The sequence below is a fragment of the Macadamia integrifolia genome, chromosome 2 (assembly GCF_013358625.1).
Source record: "Macadamia integrifolia cultivar HAES 741 chromosome 2, SCU_Mint_v3, whole genome shotgun sequence".
NCBI classification, from domain to species: Eukaryota; Viridiplantae; Streptophyta; class Magnoliopsida; order Proteales; family Proteaceae; genus Macadamia; species Macadamia integrifolia.
This window is the reverse complement of record NC_056558.1, coordinates 6,767,587-6,790,512: the sequence shown is the minus strand read 5'-3', so window position 1 is coordinate 6,790,512 and position 22,926 is coordinate 6,767,587. Positions and strand designations below refer to the sequence as shown.

The following is a 22,926-nucleotide window of genomic DNA, read 5'->3' as shown; positions in this document are numbered from 1 at the left end:
CCCCCCCCCCCAAAAAAAAAATAATTATTTGAAAGGTCTGATGGTTATTTTGATAGGAAAATGCTTATACTATACAAGTTACAGGTCAACCGAGATGGTTATTGCATGAAAGAGGATTTTGACTGGATTTATTGACTTTGTGATATAATGAGGCTGTAAAGGGTTTTTAACAATTGGGGAAAGATGAATAGACCTTTTTAATCATGTATATACTATTATTTGTGAAGGAGTTGTCCGGTCACATGTGAAGCCCTGAAGGAGTTCATGTTTGTATCAAACAAAAGGTCCCATTTAAGTAGAAGCAGAACTGTGGGAAAAGTAAGAATATATATATATATATATATAGAAATTTGAATATAACAGCTTAATACTTTGCTGACTTTCATCTCATGTGGTCTATTGGATCCATATGTGTTCTTTGTTTAATCAAATAAATGACTTCACTTGTCACCAAATATTCCTTCACCTTTTTTAACTCTAATGTTGCAAATGTATGTGAGAATCTGTTGGTTGGTTTAAATAGTTAAAACTGCAAAAAGCATTAACATATTTTTGTCGCGTAGTTTTATGTTTCTATGTTTCTTGAAGTAGTGATCAAATTGATATCCTCTTTGTTATTGTCATTTTTATAGCGTAGTAAGTTTCTTTCTGACTTGAATTTTTCTTTCCCCACTGTTACAGAAATTATGTTGTTCAATTTATCATAGAACTAAAGATCCCTACTGCCACAGCCAACTTGATTTCTCAATTTGAAGGGAACTACGTGCACCTCTCAACACAAAAGTTCAGCAGCAATGTGGTTGAAAAGTGTCTCAAAGTATTTGGAGATGAGAACAAATCAAGGATTGTCCATGAGCTGCTCTCATATTCTCACTTTGAACAGTTGTTGCAAGACCCTTTTGCAAACTATGTCATTCAATCAGCTCTTGGAGTGACTAAGGTTGGTTCCACTTCTGATGCTTTCATACTTGAAGTAGTAGTGAGATGGAAATGTTAATGTAATACTGATTTAAGCATTAAAACAGTTCCAAAACAGAATCGAAAACAAAGGAACAAGATCCAGAATAAGGAGAAAACTCATATAATAAAATCAGACATTCAGATGGACCTGAAAATTAGTCGAGTTCTTATTTTAATAGGAGGAATCTTTGCTGAAACTTACAGATTGATCCAACAGGTGGATCTGACTGTATGTAAGATTCCTAGTATGACTAGGAAAGTGGAAAAACAGGAAAACTAAAAGTCTGATGAATGATCAGATTACAGAATCTTAACCACCATTAAAGTCTGATGTTATACTATCGAAATTAGAATAAACAGATCAATAATGGACAAGTATCGATTTCAGCATTCAAAGTTATGAGACACATCCTACTTGGGGTAGGACTCTAATCATCAGCCAGTAGAATGAAGATCAGAGTTTGGAACATGATAGATAAAAGTATCACATGAAGAGTTTTGCAATCAGATTCAAAATTGGGTGTATAACTCTCCTTTAAATCAAAATTCATATTGCTGATAGGATTAGAAACTGCATGTGAGATTGATTGATCGGAATAGCAGATTGAAACAGGGAAACAATACCTTGATAAAATTAAAGAGAAAGAGTAAAGGATAAGGGCACCAGGCTTCCCACAGCATGGTGTTTGGCTGGGTCTAACAACAGCCTAGCCTTCCTCACACACAAGAAAAAAGCATACCAAAATAGGCGGCAAGGACAAAGCTTTTCATTAATCAAAATTCATGTAGAATGTTGGACCCCCTTAAAACTTATATAGAAGACTAAAAAACGAACTCGAACACTACACAATCCTTAGCTAATTTAGTAACTAGGAAATTGAAATATTAAAAGAAACTGGCTCAAAACAAGACTGGACTTATAAAATCCTAATCCAGCATAACTAGAACATTTAATAACTATTAAAAAATTTAAAAAAAAAAATTACAAATACAAATACACTTACTTAACTATGCCTTTCCTCTACCTATACTAGCCCATTAAATAAAAACATGTAGTATCAAAGACCCAGCACAACATAACCCAACCCAAAGTTTATCTCCAATATAAATCCATTTATATGATTTATCTACATCAGATCGATTTAGTTTCTTTATTTTGTTCTAATTTTTTGTTTTGAACTCAGGGTCATCTCCATGCTTCATTGGTTGAAGCAATCCGTCCCAATGCAGCAATTTTACGCACAAGCCCATATTGCAAGCGTATTTTCTCGCGTACAATTTTGAAAAAATGATGTAAACTCTTGCCATGGAGAGGGGTGTTGTCGTTCTCCACCATTAGTTTATATATAGCTGATTTAGAAACTCCCAACTGCAAGAATATGCCGCTGACAATTCTTTACAGGATTACATTGATAAGGCTTCTTTGACTTCTGTAGGGTGTAGACGATAAGCAATTTTGCTTCCAGTTGCATAAATGAACGATGCAGGAAATGTATTATTCTGTTATCATGTTAATTAGATTTTGAGTATTATAATTTTTTAAATATGGAATAGCTGTTGTATGACATAGTACTATGTATAACAGTTCTCCCACCCTTCATTTCTTTCACTAGCTTTGCTTATGTAGTTTTTGGTTTCTTCTCTTTTTTGTGGGAACTCGAAGGCATGGTTACCTCTTTAGTGGATGGAACCTCAGCCCAACTCTGTTATCAATGTACTTGTATCAGTCTCCATTAAACTGTTCTGCATTCGGGAAGCCCTAAACACTCTTGATTCTGTGGTGTTTATTCTGAATATTAGAACAGTTTTGAAGGCATGTATTATAAGTCACTGGGAACAACAGCTTTTAGTAAATCATTAAATATCTTGGGGTCTCAATCATCAAATGGAAGGGATAAAGGGATTGAAAATTTTAAAAATACACCATTTTGCCCAAGGAAACTCTCTAGTTACAGCATGAGGCAGTGTTTTAGCCCTATAATAATTGGTCTTCATCGGTTGTCTTGAGTTCAGGGGATTGAAACCCAGAACCGGTTGAGATTGAATCATGTCCTGGAGCTTAGGTGGACTACATTTCACCGCCACAATAAGCACGGAAAGTGTACATTGCCGCAATACCATTACCTGTTCAATCTAATATCTTGTTGGATTTGTTAACTAGTTGTGTGGGATCTATCCCGAGGTGGAAGTGAATCCTCCCAACATGAAGAGTTACACATATAGTTATCTAGAATGACATACAATATCCAGAAAATGTAATTTGAATCAGCTAATGTAGGATGGAACTCCAGTCCCATTTGTCAGTCACTTTTTGGTGTGGGTAAAGGTGCGGTCCAGCCACAGTGCAGGTGGACGGTGGGTCTTCCATATTAAGATACCCTATCAAGGCAATAAGCATTGCTTTATAGCCCCCAGAGGTGTTATTTCTTATGGCACTAATGAGATCGTCATCGTTCTTCCAGAAGTATGCCTCCCTTATCTGATGCATATCCTCCTCAGCCCAGGTAGTAATAACTCTAGTGAGAGCCCCCTCATCTGTTCCCATGTTGTTGAACGCCAGCCTAAGAACCTTCTCAAAATATTTCTCCGGCTTGATCAAGCACTTCACGGTAGCTCTCAGAAGTGCATGGGATCAGCTTTCAGATCCTATAAACAGAGGCCTCAAGGTTAGTTTAGATCCTAGCAAATGACAAAAAAGCACTCAAATGGATCTCCAATACCAAAAAGCATTAATTTCCTCGATCTATTCATTTTTATAGCTATTCAGAACTTCTAGCAGACATTAGTACAGTTGGTTTAAATTAGAGTAAAAGTCATACACATACCTTGTTGATGGCATTGCCAATTCATTAGTGTAGTGCTCGAAAGTCTCATATAGTTGTGAACCACTCCTCCTAGTGCTCAGAATCCTGATAATCTCTTCATCATTGTAAGCCTTGTCTGTGATCTTCTCACGGAGTATCTTCGCCTCATGCTTTGCCAGTGTCATGTTCACCTTTTCTCCCTCACAATGGTATGAGCTCACAAGAGGTACTAAAAGCTGGGATTAGATGAGAGTCAAGTCATTCAACCAGATGTTACAAACTATGTGAACATACGTGAAAAGGAGTGGGGGGTGGGGGAAGGTAACTAGCTCAATCTCCTACTTGGGAGTGAAAAGGGCACAGATGCAAGTCAAAGCAGAAAACTGAGGTAAAGCAATTGAATAGACAGTGAGCTGTCTTTAATTATACATTCATGCATTGATTATTTCTATAAATCAAGATCCTTTAGAAAGAAATTCTAGTTCACAAACATGCTAACAAAAGAAATCTAGAGGTACGCTACAGCTAGAAATATACACCCCATATGATGGCTTGCTTCCTCACAAAATGTAAATTAAATTTACTCCAGTAAATATGTCAAAGATTAAAAAGTGGGGGGTGTCAAGTGAGAAAGAGAATTTCTCTCTAATCAACACAATGTATATACCATATTTAGAGATTACATGTACCCAGCTGAGAAAAAAAATTACTAAGACAGCCAAAGCAATCAGGAAGATGTTAGAGTCCTAGTAAGTGTAAAATTATAAAGGCCAAGTGGAGGGTGGCTATACCTTGCGGAAGTTCCCACTTGTGTGTTGTGCAACATCATCTTCAAGGGATCTATTAAAACAAGCATGATAGGCTTGCCGCACCAAAAACAGTTCATGTGAGGACCTTGTACAAGCTATTTCCATAATGACCTGATTGCTTGAAGTCCAACTCTTGATAGCTTCATTAAGTAAAACAGCATCACGTTCAGCAGGATCCAGTGTCCACAGAAGTACTGCTCTCTGTGCAAAACACATACATTGTGGGAAGTCAGCGAATCAGATTTTTAGCACTAAACCTGATCAATCTGACCTTCCAATAACAGGATAAAGCCCTGCTTCTGAGTATATTATGATATCAAGTTGGACTGGGAGCCAGTATGCTGGATTGGAGCAATGTCCAGGTTGAAAACTGACCTCAAGGTCACTTGGGAGTTCTTTGTCCAGATCCTTGAGGCTACTCCATAAGTTTCCCTGTAAGTTTGTCGGATCAACTTGCGCTGCGCTGCATTTCTGTGAGCTAATATGTATACTATTAACCCCTCATTTGTTTCCCATTCTGTTTGAGATTGATCAAGGATATGTCGTCAGTCCATCTAAAACATGAAAGCAGTACCATACAGGGAAAGCAACACATGTTCTGCTAAATCAAACGATACGCAAGTCACAATTTTGCAACAAGCTTCAATAGAGAGAACAAAATATTCAACAGGATAAACAAAAAGCATCTCTAACAAGATATCAGAAATTGTGGCATGAAATCTGCAACTGTAGTATCCATGACATTCCGTTCAAAGCTGTGAAACAATGTCGCTACAGAAAACCAAACTAAGCCACTAAAATTTTTAAAATATATATACGAGCAGTGATCCCCCCCCCCCAAATATTGATTATGCAAATGGGGTCATAAACTCCACAAATCTCCAAGCAAACATTTGGTTTCCCTAATACCCTTCCTGTCACTCTGATTCATATGACCATGTGTAGCTACATATCCAATCTACTGATATTCATCCATGAAAGCACAAATAGATCAAGATTTGATGGGAGACATGAACATAACTTTGTAAAAACAAGAAAGAAGGGAAAAAAAAAAACATGCAGCAGATCTTCACCACCAGGTACTAAATCCTAACGATCATACCAAGAATCTATTTCAACATCTAAATCAAAACACAAACAGACTTCTAACGTCAAATTTGTCAGACATATTATACATTTTCACCAGCAAAAGAAAGAATTATGATCAATCGAAGATTATAAGATCCACAACCAAAAAGCCAACTTTGCACTTCTCTTTAACAGAACCACAATAAAAGTATCAATATCCTTGCATTGAATAAGGAAACTAGTTAACTATCATAAACCGACTAGCAGTTCAAGCAAAAAATGATCCACCAGAGTGCATAATATCAAGCCAAAGTGCAAAATGGACTAAGATAATTTTCGATCAGAGGCTAAAAAAAAAAAAAGTGAGAAGAAAAGTTAGAGCAGAGAAAGAATTACAGAGACCTGCAAAAGCATTCCTAAGCTGCTCACAGTCTTGGGATACAGAGGGAAACGGCACATGTACCAGAAGAGTCGAAATTTTTTTCTGCTCTCAACTGTTGCTGTTCAGAATCTAGAACGAAAGCGCGAGAGACTCTCAGAAACGATAAGAGATGTAAGAGCAACACCAGTATGTGCCACCTTGTGAGCTCCCCTGTAGCTGTGTGAATTCAGTAAGAGAGTAGATGGATTTCCAGTCACCTAAGGCTCCTAAGTTCTGAAATCCAGATGAAAATCAGAATTACATTTAAGAGAGAAATTATATTTCAAGAGAAAAAGGGAAAACCCATGCTATGGTTATTGATAAAATAAATCAAGTTGTAGTTAAGGCTTATGGTTATTGATAAAAGAAAAGGTGTAAGCCATCAAATCCTTGATAAGATGAGAGCAGAACAAGGGAAAATCACTTCTAGAAGAAAAATCCAAGTACAATAACATAAGTACTCTTTTCTGGGTTATAATAAGATGGCAAATAAATCCTTTCTCTGCCCAAAATACAAACTATAGGCAGGAAAGCATATCTCGGATTGAAAGTCTAAACACCTGTACGTAAACCAATATGCAGGAAACCATAGGCAAGGGGAAAAACAGCACAGTCAAGAGTTTTTTCACTCGCAATAGTAATCATATAATTGAGGTTAGAATCTGCTCAACTAATACATGGATTTACTAAAGAATTGAAACATAATACAAAAGGAGTACAGACATAGATTGATTTACATGAGAATCAGAAGCAAAACAGCTTATGCGCAAATTTCTGCCTCAACAGTCTTAGAAACAGGAAACTCTAACCCTTTAAGTTGTTTAAAGATTAAAACCCAATAGAAGGGATTACTCAGCCCTCATCAGTATTCTCGCTTCTTCCATATAATACAAGTAGGGTAATTGTTACTAAAGAAAGAAATGAGGGAATGAGCCCTTGATTAAGAAGATAGAGAAAGCACAGAATCACATAGAGAGATCTGTACAAAAAGCTACACGAAAAAGGTTTGTCATCCACAATCATCTGTTTCATCATATGGTCCATTACCAGAACCCCTTCAAACGTTTAAAAATGACACCCAAACCAGAATGCCAGCTCCTAATTTTGTCCAGTAATTGTTACATGGAAATGTAGACATCCTCAAGGATTCTATTTCCAAGCCCTCCACAGTGACTCAAATAGAAGTGAATGGCTTAAGATTCTAGAGAATCCACCCACCACAAATAGTCAAGGACCAAAGCCACTGCTTACACACCCAGATATCCCACCGAAGAGCATAAAAAATTAATGCCAGACCCATTCACAACCAATACCTAAGTTCACACGAAATTTAAGATGCCCAAGAATTGCTTTCTTGAACTAAAAATAATTCAGATAAACTAACAATGAAGATCAAACTCATACACTTTAGCAAATGCATGGACAAAGAACTGAGGAATTAAAGCGAGAAATGACAACCGAACCAGGTTGTTATTAAGGCAAATGAAGGTTGGAAGCGGCAACTTGCTAGGGACGATCGACCATACCTAGTTGCGATTGGGCAGATGGTCACGTTTTCTTCAAACCCAGCCGTGGGAATGGTTTTCAGAGTTCAATGTTGGTTTTCGAACCTCAAATCCATCGTCGTCTCTGTAAAAATTCTTACAAGTTTGGTCGACTCAACAACTCCCCAGGATAGAACTCCAGTAGAGAGCGAGAAAGCGAGAAAGCGAGCGCGCAACTGTCGGTAAGGATTCTACATACGTGGAAGGGCGTGTTAAGGTGTTGCTACGTGGAAGGCCGAAGGGGTGCACTCGTGGTGTTACAATTGGCATGAATGAGTTAGAAGTATATTAGTAGTTATGTTAGTTGGTGTGGTTAATTAATAATAGGAACAATACATATCTCCTCTCTTGCTGAGCTCCAATTATGAGTGACATTAGAATGAGAGGAGGAACAAGTCCTATATATAAATATAGATATTGACTTAAAAGAGTTTTATATAGTAATGCACATGTGGTAAATACACTAGGACTTTAATAACATTCAAAATCTTATTTTAACTTAATAGGGCCGATTACATGTGGATTCAAAGAAAGGACGAATGCAAGGATCTATGCAAAAAGATTGACGGGGAATGACTAATTATAATAAGTGTAGGTTGTCAACCTAATGCAACACTAAAAATCAATCACATGCTTATAACGATAGATTATAATAAAATACTAATTATATACCTGACGTACAAAATAGATCGGTCAAGTCAAAGCGTTCTACATGTATTACTTCTACCATCAAGATAATCTATCACCTAACCTACTTTCATAGAATGAAGAATGAGATAAAAAATCTTGATAGCCCCACTAAGCAAGAAAGTAACAACTCGAACACTATGTAATCGCACAAAATTTCACATTAAAAGCTAGACATGTAATACACAACATGTATTAAACATGTATTAAAAACTAAAAATCCAACCCACAACTCGAGCTAGAAAAATTTGAGACAAGCAGACTTTTAAACAGAAAAAATAACTCTTCATAAAGCCCCCGCCAACGTCTCTAGACTTCCTAATATTGGTCAACCGCCACAATAATTGAGTTCTTATTTAGAATCCAAATCTAAAATAGAGGCAGCGTTTTGGCCCAATAATAATTAGTCTGGCACGTTCAAGTAATCGGGTTGGGACCCGAATCTATCACTACTGATTCCAATCCGAATTTGGAAGTATTGGGCATAATCTACAAAGAATCGCAAGTAATGTAAAAAAACCCTAAACTCACTGGATTGGATCAACCGAAATCGGGATTGGTAGCGGCTGATTCCTTACCAAATTGGCAAATTAAACCGATCCGATCCCAATTCCTTGAACCGTGGGTCTGGGCCCTCATCACTAGATTGTGACTGAGTTCAGGGGATTGAAACCCAGAACTTCCAGTAGAGATTGAATCATATCCTGGAGCTTCTGTGGATTCAATTTAACCCCCAAGATAAGCACAGAAAGTGTATTGCTGCAATACTATTATCTGTGTATAGTTAACTAGAATGACCTACGATATCCAGAAAATGTAATTTGGATCAGCCAATATTGGATGGCAGATCCACACCCCAAAACTAGGGTTAGGGCAGAAAGTGGCTGATTTCATATTGATTCGGGCCAACCGGACCCAAGTCGACTGAAACCATTCCAGAACTGATTCCAAGTTTCGAGTCCTTGCTATAGAAGGATTGACAGAATATAGAGAGTACATGCATGCCTGCTTCTTTCTCCAAAAACTACCATTAACAGTAACCAATTTAGGATCAATGTCAGCATATAATTAAAACTGCATTCCTTTATTCCGAACCACTGCTGCAACAAAGAGGGTCTGCAAAAAACCAGGGCATAGCAAACTATGGGATAGATGCATGGGTACTGAACAAGATACACATTCTGCACTCATATGGAGAAGTATCGTCCTCGAATACAAATCCAAACAGTTGCTTAAGACTTTCCATGCCCTATCAAGGCAAGAAGCATTGCTTCATAGTCCCCAGAGGTGTCATTGCTGATGGCCTTATCGAGAGGGACACTGTTCCTTTTGTAGTACTCCTCCTTTATCTGCTGCATGTCCACCTCAGCCCGGGTAGTAACAACTCTAGTAAGAGCCCACTCATCAGTTCCCATCTTGTTGATCGCCATCCTAAGAACCTTCTCAAAATATTTCTCTGGAAGGGTCAAGCACTTCACGGTAGCTCTAAGAAGTGCAAGGAAGTCATTCTTGGGATCAGTTTTCAGATCCTAGAAACAGCAGATTTAAAGTCAGATTAGAACCTAGCAGACGAAAATCAGCACTCAAAAGGAAAAAAAAGAGCATCTAACGGATCATGGATCCAATTTTGCTTGTAATATTGACTATATGAATAGTTTGAAAATGACAGCCATGTAAATGGCCAATCCTATTTGTCGTTGCCACCTTTAAGTGGTTCCGGTATAAAGGATCTCCAATGTCAAAAACATTAATTTCCTTGATCTATTCATTTTTATTGCTATTCTGACCTTATAAAGGATATTTTGATACTGTTGGTTCAAATTAGATAACAGCCATACACGTACCTTGTTGATGGCATTGCCAAATTCATTATTGTAGTGGTTGAAAGTTGCATTGAGTTGTGCTTTGCTCCTTGTACTCAGAATCCTGATTATCTCTTCATCATTGTAAGCCTTGTCTTTGATCTTCTCATGGAGTATCTTTGCCTCATGCTTTGCCAGTGTCATGTTCACCTCTGGTCCCTCATAACGGTATGAGCTCACAAGAGGTACTAAAAGCTGGGATTAGATAAGAGTCAAGTAATTAAATCAGATGGCACAAACTTTGTGAGCATAAGAGAAGGGTGGGGGAACCTTAATAGAGGTAAATAACTCATTCTCCTACCTGGGAGTGAAGAAGGGACATTTGATGCAAGTCGAAGCAGAAAAACAGGGTAACAATTTAACAGACAGTAAGATGTCTTTAATTATACATTCATGCATAACAGTTTTTCCCTTATGATGTTCGATATAATTTTCACCAGAAATGAATTATTTCTATAAATCAAGATGTCACTGTTGAATGGAAATGTAGAGTAACAGTATGTGGTAGCTTATTTTCCATATCAGCATCATGCATGAAAGTAAAATTCAAAATTCAAAGGATTAACTTTTAACTTTGGCAGAGAATATGATAGCCATTGATCCTTTAGAAAGAAATTCTAGTTTTCAAACATGCCCAACAAAAGAAATCCAGCGGTACATACAGCTACAAGGATACACCCCATATGATGGGTTGCTTCCTTACAAAGTATAAATTAAATTAGTCCAGTCAAAGATTAAAAAGGGGGTGGGGGGGGTGTTAAGTGAGAAAGAGAATTTCTCTCCAATCAAGACAAAGAATATACCATATTCAGTATACATGTAACCCGAGGGGGAAAAAGAAAACTAATAACTAAAACAAGTGAAACAACCAGGAATCTCCTAGAGTCCAAGTACACATTAAATTATAATGGCCAAGGGGAGGGTCGCTATACCTTACGGAAGTCCCCACTTGTGTGATGTGCAACATCTTCTTCAAGGGATCTCTTAAAACGAGCATGATATGCTTGCCTCACCAAAAACAGTTCACGTGAGGACCTTGTACAAGCTATTTCCATAATGACCTGGTTGCTTGAAGTCCACCTCTTGGTAGCTTCATTAGCTAAAATGGTATCACGTTCAGCAGGATCCAGTGTCCACAGCAGTACTGCTCTCTGTGCAAAACACAAACATTGTGGGAAGTCAGCCAGTCATATGTATTAGCGCTAAACCCGATCAATCTGACCTTCCAGTAACAGGGGAAGGCCCTGCTTCTGAGTAACTATCATATCAAGCATTATGTCATTTAGCATATTAAAAATCCCAAGATATCCAATAGTAATTCTTTATCGACATAATTGGGATGCCAGTAAACAATACTGGATTGGAAGAAATTTCCAGATTAGAAGCTGACCTCAAAATCACTTGAGAGTTCTTTGTCCAGATCCTTGAGGAGATCTACTCCATAAGTTTCCTTGTAACTTTGTTGGATCAACTTGCGCTGCACTGCATTTCTGTGAGCTAATATGGATATGATTAAATCCTCATTCGTTCCCCATCCTGTGGATCAAGGATGTTTCATCATCAGACCATCTAAAACATGAATGCAGTACCACACAGGGAAAGCAACACATGTTACAGTAAATCAATAAAATACGCGGGTGTCACAATTTCATAACGAGCTTCAGCAGAGAGAACAAAATATTCAACAGGATAAACATATAGCATGTCTAACAAGACATCAGAAATTGTGGCCTGAAATCTGCAACTGTAGTATCCATGACCATCCCATACAAAGCTTAAACAGAGTAGCTAGAGAAGGCCAAGCTAAGCCACTAAAACTTTCAAAAATATAAATGGGATCATAAACTCCACTAATCTCCAATCAAACACTTGGTTTCCCTCATACCCTTGCCTGTTACTCTGATTCATATGACCATGTGTAGTTACATATCCAATCTAATGATCGTCATCACGAGAGCACAAATAGATCAAGATCTGATGGACATGAACACAACATTGTAGAAAACAAGTAAGAAAAAATAAATATTCAGCAGTTCTTCATCAACAGGGACGAATCCTAAGGATCTAGTCAACATCTAAATCAAAACACAAACAGACTTCTAATGTCAAATATGTCAGACACTTTATACATTTTCACCGGAAAAATAAAAGATTTATGATCAACCTAAGACATCATAAGATCCACAACCAAAAAGCCAACATTGTACTTCTTCTTTAACAGATCCACAAAAAAAAAAATCAATCTCCAGAAATTGAAGAAGGAGAATAGTAAACAACCATAAACCGGCTAGCAATTCAAGCACAAATGATCCACCAGAGTAGCAAGATATCAAACCAAAGCGCAAAATCGACTAAGACAGTATCAGATCAGGAGCCGAATTAAAAAAATAAAATAAAATAAGAGAGAGAGAAGAAAATTAGAGCAGAGAAAGAAATCCGGAGACCTGCAAAAGCTTTCCTTAGTTGCTCGCTGTCTTGGGATGCAGAGGGAACCGATGCGGGGACTTGAAGAGTCGACATTGTTTTCTGCTCTCAATTGTGTTTGATCAGAATCGGGAACGAAACAAAAGCTCGAGAGAGACTCTCAAAAAAGATGAAAGATATAAGGAAGAGCTAGGCAGAGGTGGGTCACCTATAAAATGTGATGATACCAGTGTCCGAAATTTCTTCCTCCTTTCCTACTTTGTCCTTTCATCAATTAATCATACACGTCGCTACATGCATAACCTGACGTGGCATTCTTCACTTTCCTTTTAAAGGCTATACTTCCATATTTACCCACCCGTACGGTCTTTCCCAGCCCCATATGGCCTTATATATATATATATATATTAATATATAGATGGGAGCAGGATATTCATACTCCACTCGCCACGTTTTACGCTAGAAAATGGATTTTGATTCGTTGATGGCATCACATTGTCCGAAAACAAAAACGACTCCACTGGGGATCGAACCCAGAATCTCTGGTTCCGTAGACCAGCGCCTTATCCATTGGGCCATGGAGTCGATGCTTATTTTGCATTTAAGTCATAAAATTGAAGAATGCGATTGATTAATTCTCCTTGAAGCTAGGTTTGAAATAATTATAAACTTTTAATTGCATTTCATACCCATTAGAATCACACCAAATAAGTAGTTTCTCAATCATAATTTCAACCTAGTTTTGAAGGAAAAATAGGAAATCAGGTAAATTAGAGTCATTATTCATCAAACTAATCCCAAGTTGACTTGTCCAGTTATCTCCAGTTTGGTCTTGATACTTAAAACAATGCCGGATAATAAAAAAGTTTGAATTAGTAAAATGTATTTTGTTTAGTTTCATATATAATTTTCTTTTTATCTATTTTAAATTAAATACAATAGTATGTCTGTCACTTAAGACATGCTAATTTCTATCATTGAGAGGCTAGCCGAATAGACAATAAAGAATATCTGGTTTTGGATACTTGAGTTGCATTTAATATGTATTTTTATAATTCATTCTAATATTGATTTCGCAGTTTGAGATGCTAAAGTAGTTGTTTATATCATCTCATAATGTAAAGTTACTAGATTAGCATTCCAATAATACATATCAAATGCAACCTTGGTTTCTCTTATAAACTGACATAACTAGGGTTCCATTCATATAAACCTTACTATAAGATAGTGGGATATAAACTCATGGCCACTTGTATATATTACACAAAATGTCCATCATACTTATACTGTTCATTCTTTCCCCACAACACTACTAACACTTTATCTTAACATAAATTTATTTATTTATTTTTATGGGAAAGGGTTGGACATGTCACCAGCTAGCAATAAGCTAGAGACATACACCAATCATAACGATGGACACATGAGTAAGGAGTTGTTTTTTGAAGGGAGAGGAAAGAGGATGACACATTCTTGCCACCTTAGCAATGTGTCCAATTTTATGCAACACAAAACCTTTGATTTGGTACATAGTTATATATGCATTACGTCTTATTACAACTATAAGCCCCTTTCTTCTTCTTCTCTCTATTTTTATTATTATTATTTTTTTGTTTAAATCCGACATATATTATCAAAAAAAAAAAAAAAAAAAAAAAAAAAAACCAAAAACAAAAAACAAAACAAAACAAAGATGAAGATTATTCTTTACATAGCCAGAAATATTTTTTATCCTAGCTTCCCCAGCTAGGTGGTGAGCCACTGAAACTATGCACCTATTTTTCTTCTTCATATTAATACATCTTAATTGAGATAACAAGTTCCTAATGTCCATCAAAAAAGAAAAACCTTCTATAGCCGTTCTTCTCTCCTTCCTGCAGCATCTTCACTACCCCTGGCAATTTCTTAAGGGAGTATAAAGTTGGAGCCAGCCCATCTGGGCCTTAAGCCTGGTGGGCTGGTGGTCTTGAGCTAAGACTATCCCATCCCAACATTGGCCTTTACCAAGATGGGCTGGGTTTTTACCTGCTTAATTGCATTACCAAATCTATTTGTCTGGTTTTGGATTCAATAAACACTTTATTCATACACCCTAACCATATTATGATTCAATGCCTTCACCGATAAACTACACTTTTAGGGAGAAGAATCCCCCCCCCCCAAGAGTGTTGAGTGAGGGTGGATCTCCTATACTACATTAATCATGGTGTGGAAAATGATTTTACCAATGGAGATCTGCATGGACAAAGAGGAAAGAGAAAGTTTCAATATGTGAGATGACATGGGAAAACATCCCCACACTATCAACGAAGAAATCTTCTGCCCATAATTTTAAGTATAAGAATTGATATATTATTTTTTAATGATGGACATCGATTACCCACATTCATACCCTAACCCAACCAAGTTTAAGCCATATGGACCAGCTAATATGAGAGTTGGCAACATCCAAGCCTACCCTAGATCCCAAGTGCTTACTCATAAAATTTTATCTGTTTTTTGTTTTTTTGTTTTTTTTTTTTTTTTTGGGGGTGGGGGGGTGTGCGGGGATTGGTAAATTTCACGAAAAGTTTATCAATGCAACTTAATTCTTCAACTGAAGGTGTTTTTGGGCATCACGAATCTCATTGAGGAGTTAAAAAGTAAATACAATTAAAAAAAATTCTCAAAAACTATTATAACTTATTTTTCCTGTGCAGTGGGTTGCTCTTTATTGTTCCATTTGGTTGCAAAGTGATTAAAAAGAAGGAAAGTGAAGTTTTTCAAACTTAAAAATTAAGTTTTTATAATCTTACACATATATAAGTTTTATCTTACACAATTGTACAAAATTTTTAGATTTCTTACTATATTTAATAAGGGAAAAGGTTGGGTATGCCGCCGATATCAAGTATGCTAGCACCTATTGTGTCTATCTCTCTCTTCTCTTTTTTTGAAATGACCCTCATATCCTTCCTGAATGATACTCCATCATGTGTTCCTATTGGTGCTATCCGCTAGCATACTTGATATCGGCGGCATACCTATCCCTCTCCCATTTAATAATGATACTTTTAAATATGGTTTTTATTTTACTTTTAAATTCAAAGGTTTTCTCAATTCCCTTTACAATCAAACAAAACCATAGCTAATTGGTGTCCCAATGCTTTAAACGACGGGCTTTTACTTTTTTTTTTTCTTGAGATTGAGATTTCTCAAGTTTCTTTTTATTATTATTTTTTTCTTATCTTTTCATTTTTGGATATGACTGCATATGGATATCATAGTTATTATTTGCACCAATTACTACCTTAAAGCTATGCTTGGAAGGCAAGAAAATAAAAACAAAATAAAAAAATTTTCTAAAAAAGAAAGGATATAGATGCATTAAATTATTATTAGTATCATCATCAATTTTGTCCTATTATATTTCCCTTTTATTTTTCCTTCCCTTGCCTTCCGAACCTGGACTAAGTATCCAGATTGAATCAATACATAGACTCAATTGTTGAAAATTGAAACTATAGACTCTAACCAATTAATCAAATTTCAAAGTCCAACTAATCCCCCACACAACACCACACTCCCTCCCTCTCCACCCCCCACCCCCCCGCCCCGCCCCGCCCCGCCCCCCCCCCCCCCAAAAAAACAAGAGAGAAGAAAAAACTTTCTTCTCCATTTATTTTAACCAAGTTTTCAGAAAGAAGTGAATACACGCGACCTTGACATCATTGTCTCAAGACCCAACTAAAGGTGTCAAATGGAGCGGTTTTGGTTATTTGATTCGGTTCTATTTCGATTTATATTTTGATAAGGTAAAACCAAAATTTCACCGGATAGGAATAAGATGAAATCATAATCGTTTTCATCCAGTTTCAGTTTTAGCGGTTTTTAATCGGTTTTTTTTATTCAATTCACAATTGGTTTATATGGGGTTAATAGTGTCATTTTAGAAAATGGTTTGCATCCTACAACTAGTGTAAATCCCACATATAGTAAATTTCCTAAAGAGTTAAGACAGTATACATTTATTTTTCCAAGGACAATATACTTTCTATGTAAAATACTACACATATTATAATTAATTAACTATGATCTTAAAAATTAGAAAATCAATAAGTGTGATTGTGTGAAAGTGAAGCTCCCTTCTCTGTTAGTATTTTGTTTTTTTTTTTTCTCACATTTTTTCGTAGAGACCCATCGAATTTCAAAACATTTTAAGTCTTTAATACTAGATGTCGGTCAACCATCGGTTTTCTAGTTCCATTCAGTTCCAAACCGGAATTATGGTCTATAAAACTAAAACTGAACCAATTTACTATGGTGTGGTTCAATTCAATTATAACTAGTCGGTTTCGATTCTGATAAATAGTTTCGATTATATATTGACACCCTTAAACTTAGGGGTGTCAACCGGTAGGGCCGGTCCGATTTCTGTCGGACTTAATTGGGCTTGAAGACTTTCAAAGGCTACACCGTGTCCGCCCATTTAACTAATCGGGCTTAGTTATTGAGGGCATGGTACACTTTATATTCGGTCGGTCGGTCGGCCTCGGGCTATAATCGGGCTACTTTAATCAAACTTTAGTCGGGCTTTAATCGGGCTATGAACATGTTTAATGTTAAACGGGTTTTAATCGGTTTTTAAACGGACCCTTTTTAAAATGTGCACTTATATTCCTGCCCACTCATGCAAGCCCAAAAAAATGAAAATAAATCAATAAATGATACCAAATATAACCATTATTTAAAATGTGAACATGTTTTTACTTTTTAGTTTTTATTCTTTAATTTGGGGGGGTAAAATAGGTATTCTACAATCATTAAAGGGTCGGGCCAAGTTAGTGCACAATAGGCTGTCTCGGTCAGGCATTATTCGGTCGGTCTCGATCGGGCACCCGACGGTCTAAGTAGTAAAACCGAGACCGACCATTTATAAACGAACCGGGCTCAAGCCTGACACATTTAATAAACGGTCCAGGCCAGGTCGGTCTATAAACTATCGATCCCGATCGATTTAGTCGGGTTGGACAACGAATTGCCACCCCTACTTAAACTCAACCGTACTTGACCATATATTGGAATCCAAAATGTCTCAAATCATTGGAACTTGACATTTATAGCGATGGCGATGGGCCGACCATAGGACAGGCCCATGGGCCCCACATTTTTTCGCTGTATTAGTACCTTAATTGTTGTTGGTCTTCCACTTTAAAATATTTTTTTGGTAACCCCAATCTAAGTTTAAAAATTAATTATTAAGAACGAATTATGGCATGGATCATGGATGGATGGTGTTTACATGATGTGAGCATCGTAGATGTTGTTGATCAAGATATGAATTCCAATGCATGAAATATAATTGAAATCAGATCCATCATGCACTAAGTGCAGGCATGAATCTCCCTAATGAGCTCTTTGATTGCAAGAAAATTAAAAGAAAAATAAGTGAAATAAAATAAATGTATAAATTCAAAATTTTGTAATATTTATCTCGTATAATGGTGTAATTAATTAAGCACATCTTAGATGGGTGGTATTTTTGAACAAAAAAGCAGAGTTGTTGGATGATTGTTAGACACGTGTTGATTGCCCAAGTAACTATGGGTAAGACCTAGGCGATTACAGCTAAGGAGAAAAGCTGGATCCAATATATAATCAGTTCGAATCAATCGGGTATTGATTGAACCTGGGGTCAAACCATCGGTTAGAATATAGGTCAACTCGAGAATCGGTTCAACCCACCTATGAGTTAACTTGCAGGTTGACTCTTGCTGATGTCATCATGTTGTCTACGTATTTTTATTTTATTTTTTAATTAGTGTTTATGTGAACATGATTTCAAATTGTAAGCAAGGTCTACCACTCAATGCAAAATGACAAGTGGAAAATAATCTATCCTAAAAAACAAAAGACAAGTGGAAAATATTGAAATCTCGGGAACATAAAGTAAATGTTTGGACCTTATCTTCTACTTTCTACAACAACTTGACAAGTGGGAAATGTATTGTCAGCTAAATACAATCTCATAATTCCATTATTTGTGGATTATTCAAAACGATGTGTTTGATTAATCAACTAATTTGTTAGTTAAGCAAAAGAGAGCGGTGTTTCTCTAATGTTTCTTTTTATTAAAACTAAAGTGAAATGATTTTTATTTTTAAATATGAAGTGGAACAAAGTGAAATAATCTAATATGAGAGAGAAATTGCACATTGGCATTGGGGTAATCTTTATTCTTTATATTCTATTAAAAAAAATCTTTTTTTTTTTTGTATATTATTAATAATTTCATCATGATTTTAGGTATCAATATCTGATCAACTGTATCGATTAATTCATATTGGTATTGATCGTGACTGATATTGGCATTTAACTGATATGTATCGATAGTATAGGTAAAAAAAAGTGTTTTTCTTTGCATTTTACAACCAATTCAGATCTGACACGGCTTAGTTCATGATGATATCGATGACAACTGATAATTCGATACTTTTAGTTTTGATAATGATATGTTGTTTCTTTTCTTTTTCTTTTTCTTTTGTTATTTTTTGTCCAACTTGCTAATATGTTAGGTAAAGTGGGTAATCTTGAGGTTTCAAGATTCAACGCTAATTTGATTTGTATTCTTGACCATTCAAATTTTATGGCATGTTTTCAATTGATGCATTACCAAAAATCATGGAAAATGATGATCAAAACCATTTTGGTCCATCTATTTGTCTTTGTTGTGACTTTACCATATGTGGTGCATGTCACGTCTCCATTTAAGCTTATCTTGTAATTCTATCTTTCAAAGAATACTTGGTTCAAATTGATGAAGTAAAATGAAGTGAAATTAAAACAAAAATAAAATGGAAAATTTACTCATAATTAAGAATAATTACATAATTAAATAATAAAAATATTCTAAATATAGTAGCTCAAACTTTTCTTCACTTTTCAACAAGAATATATTGATTTTTTTTCCCTTGTACAATATTTATGTTTGTCAGTTGCACCTATCTTCATATCATTATTAGCTCTAATGCCAAACAATCCCAATTTGATTTTTCTCTTATATTTACTTTTAAACTTTTTTTATTTAAATTTTTCCATTGAATAAGATTATATCTCAATTGTTCCTGTAGATTTGGGGTCATTTGGATGATATCTTTTTCAAAACACTCATTGTTGTAGTGTGCAGAATCCTCTCCACGCTAGCAAAACCCTCTCCTAATAATAATAATAATAATAATAATAATAATAATAATATTATTATTATTATTATTATTATTATTATTATGTTTGTTTTTTTTTTTTTGGATGAAAATTTAGTATAGATTAAATGCATCTTAAATGTTTAATTCAGTAAAAAAAATATATTGATGTTGAAGTCCAATATTTCATGAATCATCATCATCATACATGACATTGTCACCCCATGGTCCATGTTGATGTTGTTATGGTATAACATGGAAGAATAGTGTGATGTAAACATAGTTCATACAATAGACAAGCATGAAGGAAGAAGAAGATCATGAGTGGGGCAAGCAAGGCTAACGCCTAGTGGATCTTTATCATGCTTTAAGAAGACTATATGTCTGTCACGTGTTAAATAATATTTGGAATAAAATATTAAAAATATGTTTTAATTAATTTATTTATTTTTGTATGGATTTTTTTAATATATATATTTTTTAAGTTGAATTATTTGTTGGGACCTAGTTTTCCTAAGGCCAATCCATTCACCATGCCTATTGTGACCACGTACATTAGAGGGGTGGAGGTGGGGAGTGATAGGGTTCACATCTAGATCATCCCATTGTTTAGCTATCCGTGAAGAAAAACTTTGTCCTATTTGCAATGACTTTCTTTTTATGGAGGACAAGGACCTGTGTTGCGGACTCCTTATAGGGGATGTTCCCATGATTCGTCTTTTCTTCTGCTTTCTTCTTTTATCTCCATTTTTCTTCATTTTAACCTCTCTTTTGTGCTTCTATAGTTCCCTATCGCATCTATGTAGACGATCCTATTTAGTTGGGATAAGATTATAATAGTTATCGTTGCTTTTGTTTCTTTTTATGATTTTATTTTTAAATTAAATTTATACACTAATGTGACCATGTGATTGAATTTCTATGTTATAAAATATTCACACATTCATAGTAATGGTGCAGAGATTCATCTTTCACCAAGAGTGAAAGAAAACTCTGTTCTTCCTTCTTAGTCCGAATAATTAACTCTTGATTATTCATTATATTTAAAATGGTATATTAAACCTTTTCTACAATTGATATAAATTTGGTTATAATTTTACTAAATTATATGCAAAATTTATAACAGTATTATCAATTCCCAAGCAAGTCTTAATCTAAAACAATAACAACAGGTAAAATAAAAATCACATGCAACTCGGAAGCCACACGGTCTTAAAAAAATGTCTTGGCACTAACTAATGGACTGAGTTTCACAACACCCATGGTGAATGGAATAGACCGTGGGCATTGGACAAGCAGAAAAAGACATTGTGAGGATATTTTGGGAATTTAGTAAAATCCTACAAGGTTTGTAAATCCTAAGATGATAAGTGAATTGTCCTCTACGGGTGAAGGAAAACTTTTTCCCAAACTAAATATCACTAAAATTGGTATCCCTTTTAAATTTACAATTTTATTAACCAACGTAATATAAAGGGCCCGTTTGATAACGTTTCAAGAAACGCGTTTCTATTTCTAGAAACAGCAGAAACGGAGCAAAAAGCGTTCGATAAAACTATTTCGTTTCACTTATTTTTATAAATAGAAATAGAAATTTTTACTTATTTATGGTTCAAGAAAAGACCAAGGCAAAACAAGTTGAATTTGTTTCGCCGTTTTCTGGAAACGACTTGTGGCAATTCTTTCACTGGTTACCATCGACTTTTAAAAACATGACTTATCAAACATCTTCAATTCCGTTTATGTTTCTAGAAACGAAAATTTATGATTCTGCCGTTTCTTGAAACAGAAACGACAGAAACGTTATCAAACGGGGCCAAAGTTGTTGGATATACAAAATTATCTATTTGGTTAATGGGCAAGGATGGGCACATCGCCCACTTATTTGCATGCAAGCGGTTGGACCAATGGGATTGCATGCATGAAAGAGGTAGTCTTTTCCAAGTAGTGGGAGAGGCAAACATTGGCTACGCATCCTGGCAACGTGGTCCAACCTTTCCCCTTGGTTAATTAATTTACAAAAGAATGGAATGCATATGGATTATATAAAATGGGAAAAGGTTGGGTATGCCACCGATATCGAGTATGCTAGCATCCATTGCGTCTATCTCTCTCTTCCCTTTTTTCTGAAATGATTCTCATATCCTTCATGAATGATACTCTATCATGTGATCCTATTGATGCTATCCGTGAACATACTAGATATCGGCGGCATACCTATCCCTCTCCCATATAAAATATATGAGGGACAGATCTACACAACATCAAGACAATTGGCATCTTTCATGCCAAGTCAATCAGTGTTTGAAATTCTCCATTCATTGGTTGTTTTTGCATAAAATAAATAAATAAATAAATAAACAAAAAAATAAAAATTGCACAATAGGGAGTGTGTCTCACAATCGCATACAAGGAGGCTCACATGGCTAAAAAGGAAAGACAATGCATGTTACAAAAGAGAGAGAATACATGAAAATATTATGTAATATAATAAATAAACAAATAAATACCAAATAAACATTAAAATGGAAAAATGAGAGAGAAAGATTGTTTCAAAATCTCATCTTGACCTTCTCATTGTTTAATAATCATAGTAAAGAAGAGGGCTCCCCCTATAAGCCCCCTTGAACCAATGCGATGTCCAGTGAGATCACTAGTAGAATATGAATAGGGGTAAGATTTATGCCTTTAATAAGGGCTGGATAAATCATTTTGTCTATTGTATTTGGTGCAAAAGCCTTGCTATCTTTTAAGTTTTTTTTTTTTCTTGCAATAAATTATATATAGGAGAAGGATAGGTATGTCGCCAATATCAAGTATGCTAGTGGATAACACCAATAGGATCACATGATGTATCATTCACGAAAGATATGAGGTTCATTTCAAAAAAAGAAAAGAGAGAAATAGACACAATGGGTGCTAGTATACTTAATATCGACGGCATACCCAATATTTTTTCATTATTATTTATATTAAAAAAAAAAGAAAAAAGGGATTCAAGGACAAAAGCGTCAATATCCATGATTGGTAGAATAGGGGATAATTTGGGTATTTCAATAGAATTATTGTCCCCATCTAATGGCTTTTGTGCGCGACTATTCATTCTTGCATAAAACCTTTTACCTTTAAGAAGAATGAAAAGGATTGTTACCTGTTCACGTGGTATATG

The 22,926-nt window shown here is 35.6% G+C and overlaps 2 protein-coding genes, 1 non-coding gene and 1 pseudogene across 4 annotated transcripts in view; 1 reads left to right on the top strand and 3 right to left on the bottom strand.

The window, feature by feature from the left end:
• The window catches only part of LOC122066664 (pumilio domain-containing protein C4G8.03c-like), a 17,555-nt gene extending 14,829 nt beyond the window's left edge, over positions 1–2,726 (top strand). For both annotated transcript variants that reach the window (XM_042630520.1, XM_042630512.1), the window contains exons 5-6: positions 682–940; positions 2,145–2,726. In XM_042630520.1, the coding sequence (XP_042486454.1) occupies positions 682–940; positions 2,145–2,252 (367 nt within the window). In that variant the 3' untranslated portion in view covers positions 2,253–2,726. The remainder of the gene's footprint in view (positions 1–681; positions 941–2,144) is intronic.
• A 354-nt stretch (positions 2,727–3,080) lies between these two features.
• On the bottom strand, positions 3,081–7,200 carry LOC122057012 (annotated as a pseudogene).
• Positions 7,201–9,358: 2,158 nt separating this feature from the next.
• LOC122088960 (annexin D1-like) lies at positions 9,359–12,757 on the bottom strand. Its single transcript, XM_042658349.1, has 5 exons — positions 12,600–12,757; positions 11,546–11,691; positions 11,088–11,306; positions 10,138–10,350; positions 9,359–9,822 (listed from the first exon to the last, which is right to left on the bottom strand). The coding sequence occupies exons 1-5, from the start codon at positions 12,673–12,675 to the stop codon at positions 9,526–9,528; spliced, it is 951 nt and encodes a 316-aa protein (XP_042514283.1). The 5' UTR covers positions 12,676–12,757; the 3' UTR covers positions 9,359–9,525.
• A 334-nt stretch (positions 12,758–13,091) lies between these two features.
• TRNAR-ACG lies at positions 13,092–13,164 on the bottom strand. The gene has a single exon. It is a non-coding gene; the product is annotated as a tRNA-Arg (tRNA).
• Between the last annotated feature and the right edge of the window lie 9,762 nt (positions 13,165–22,926).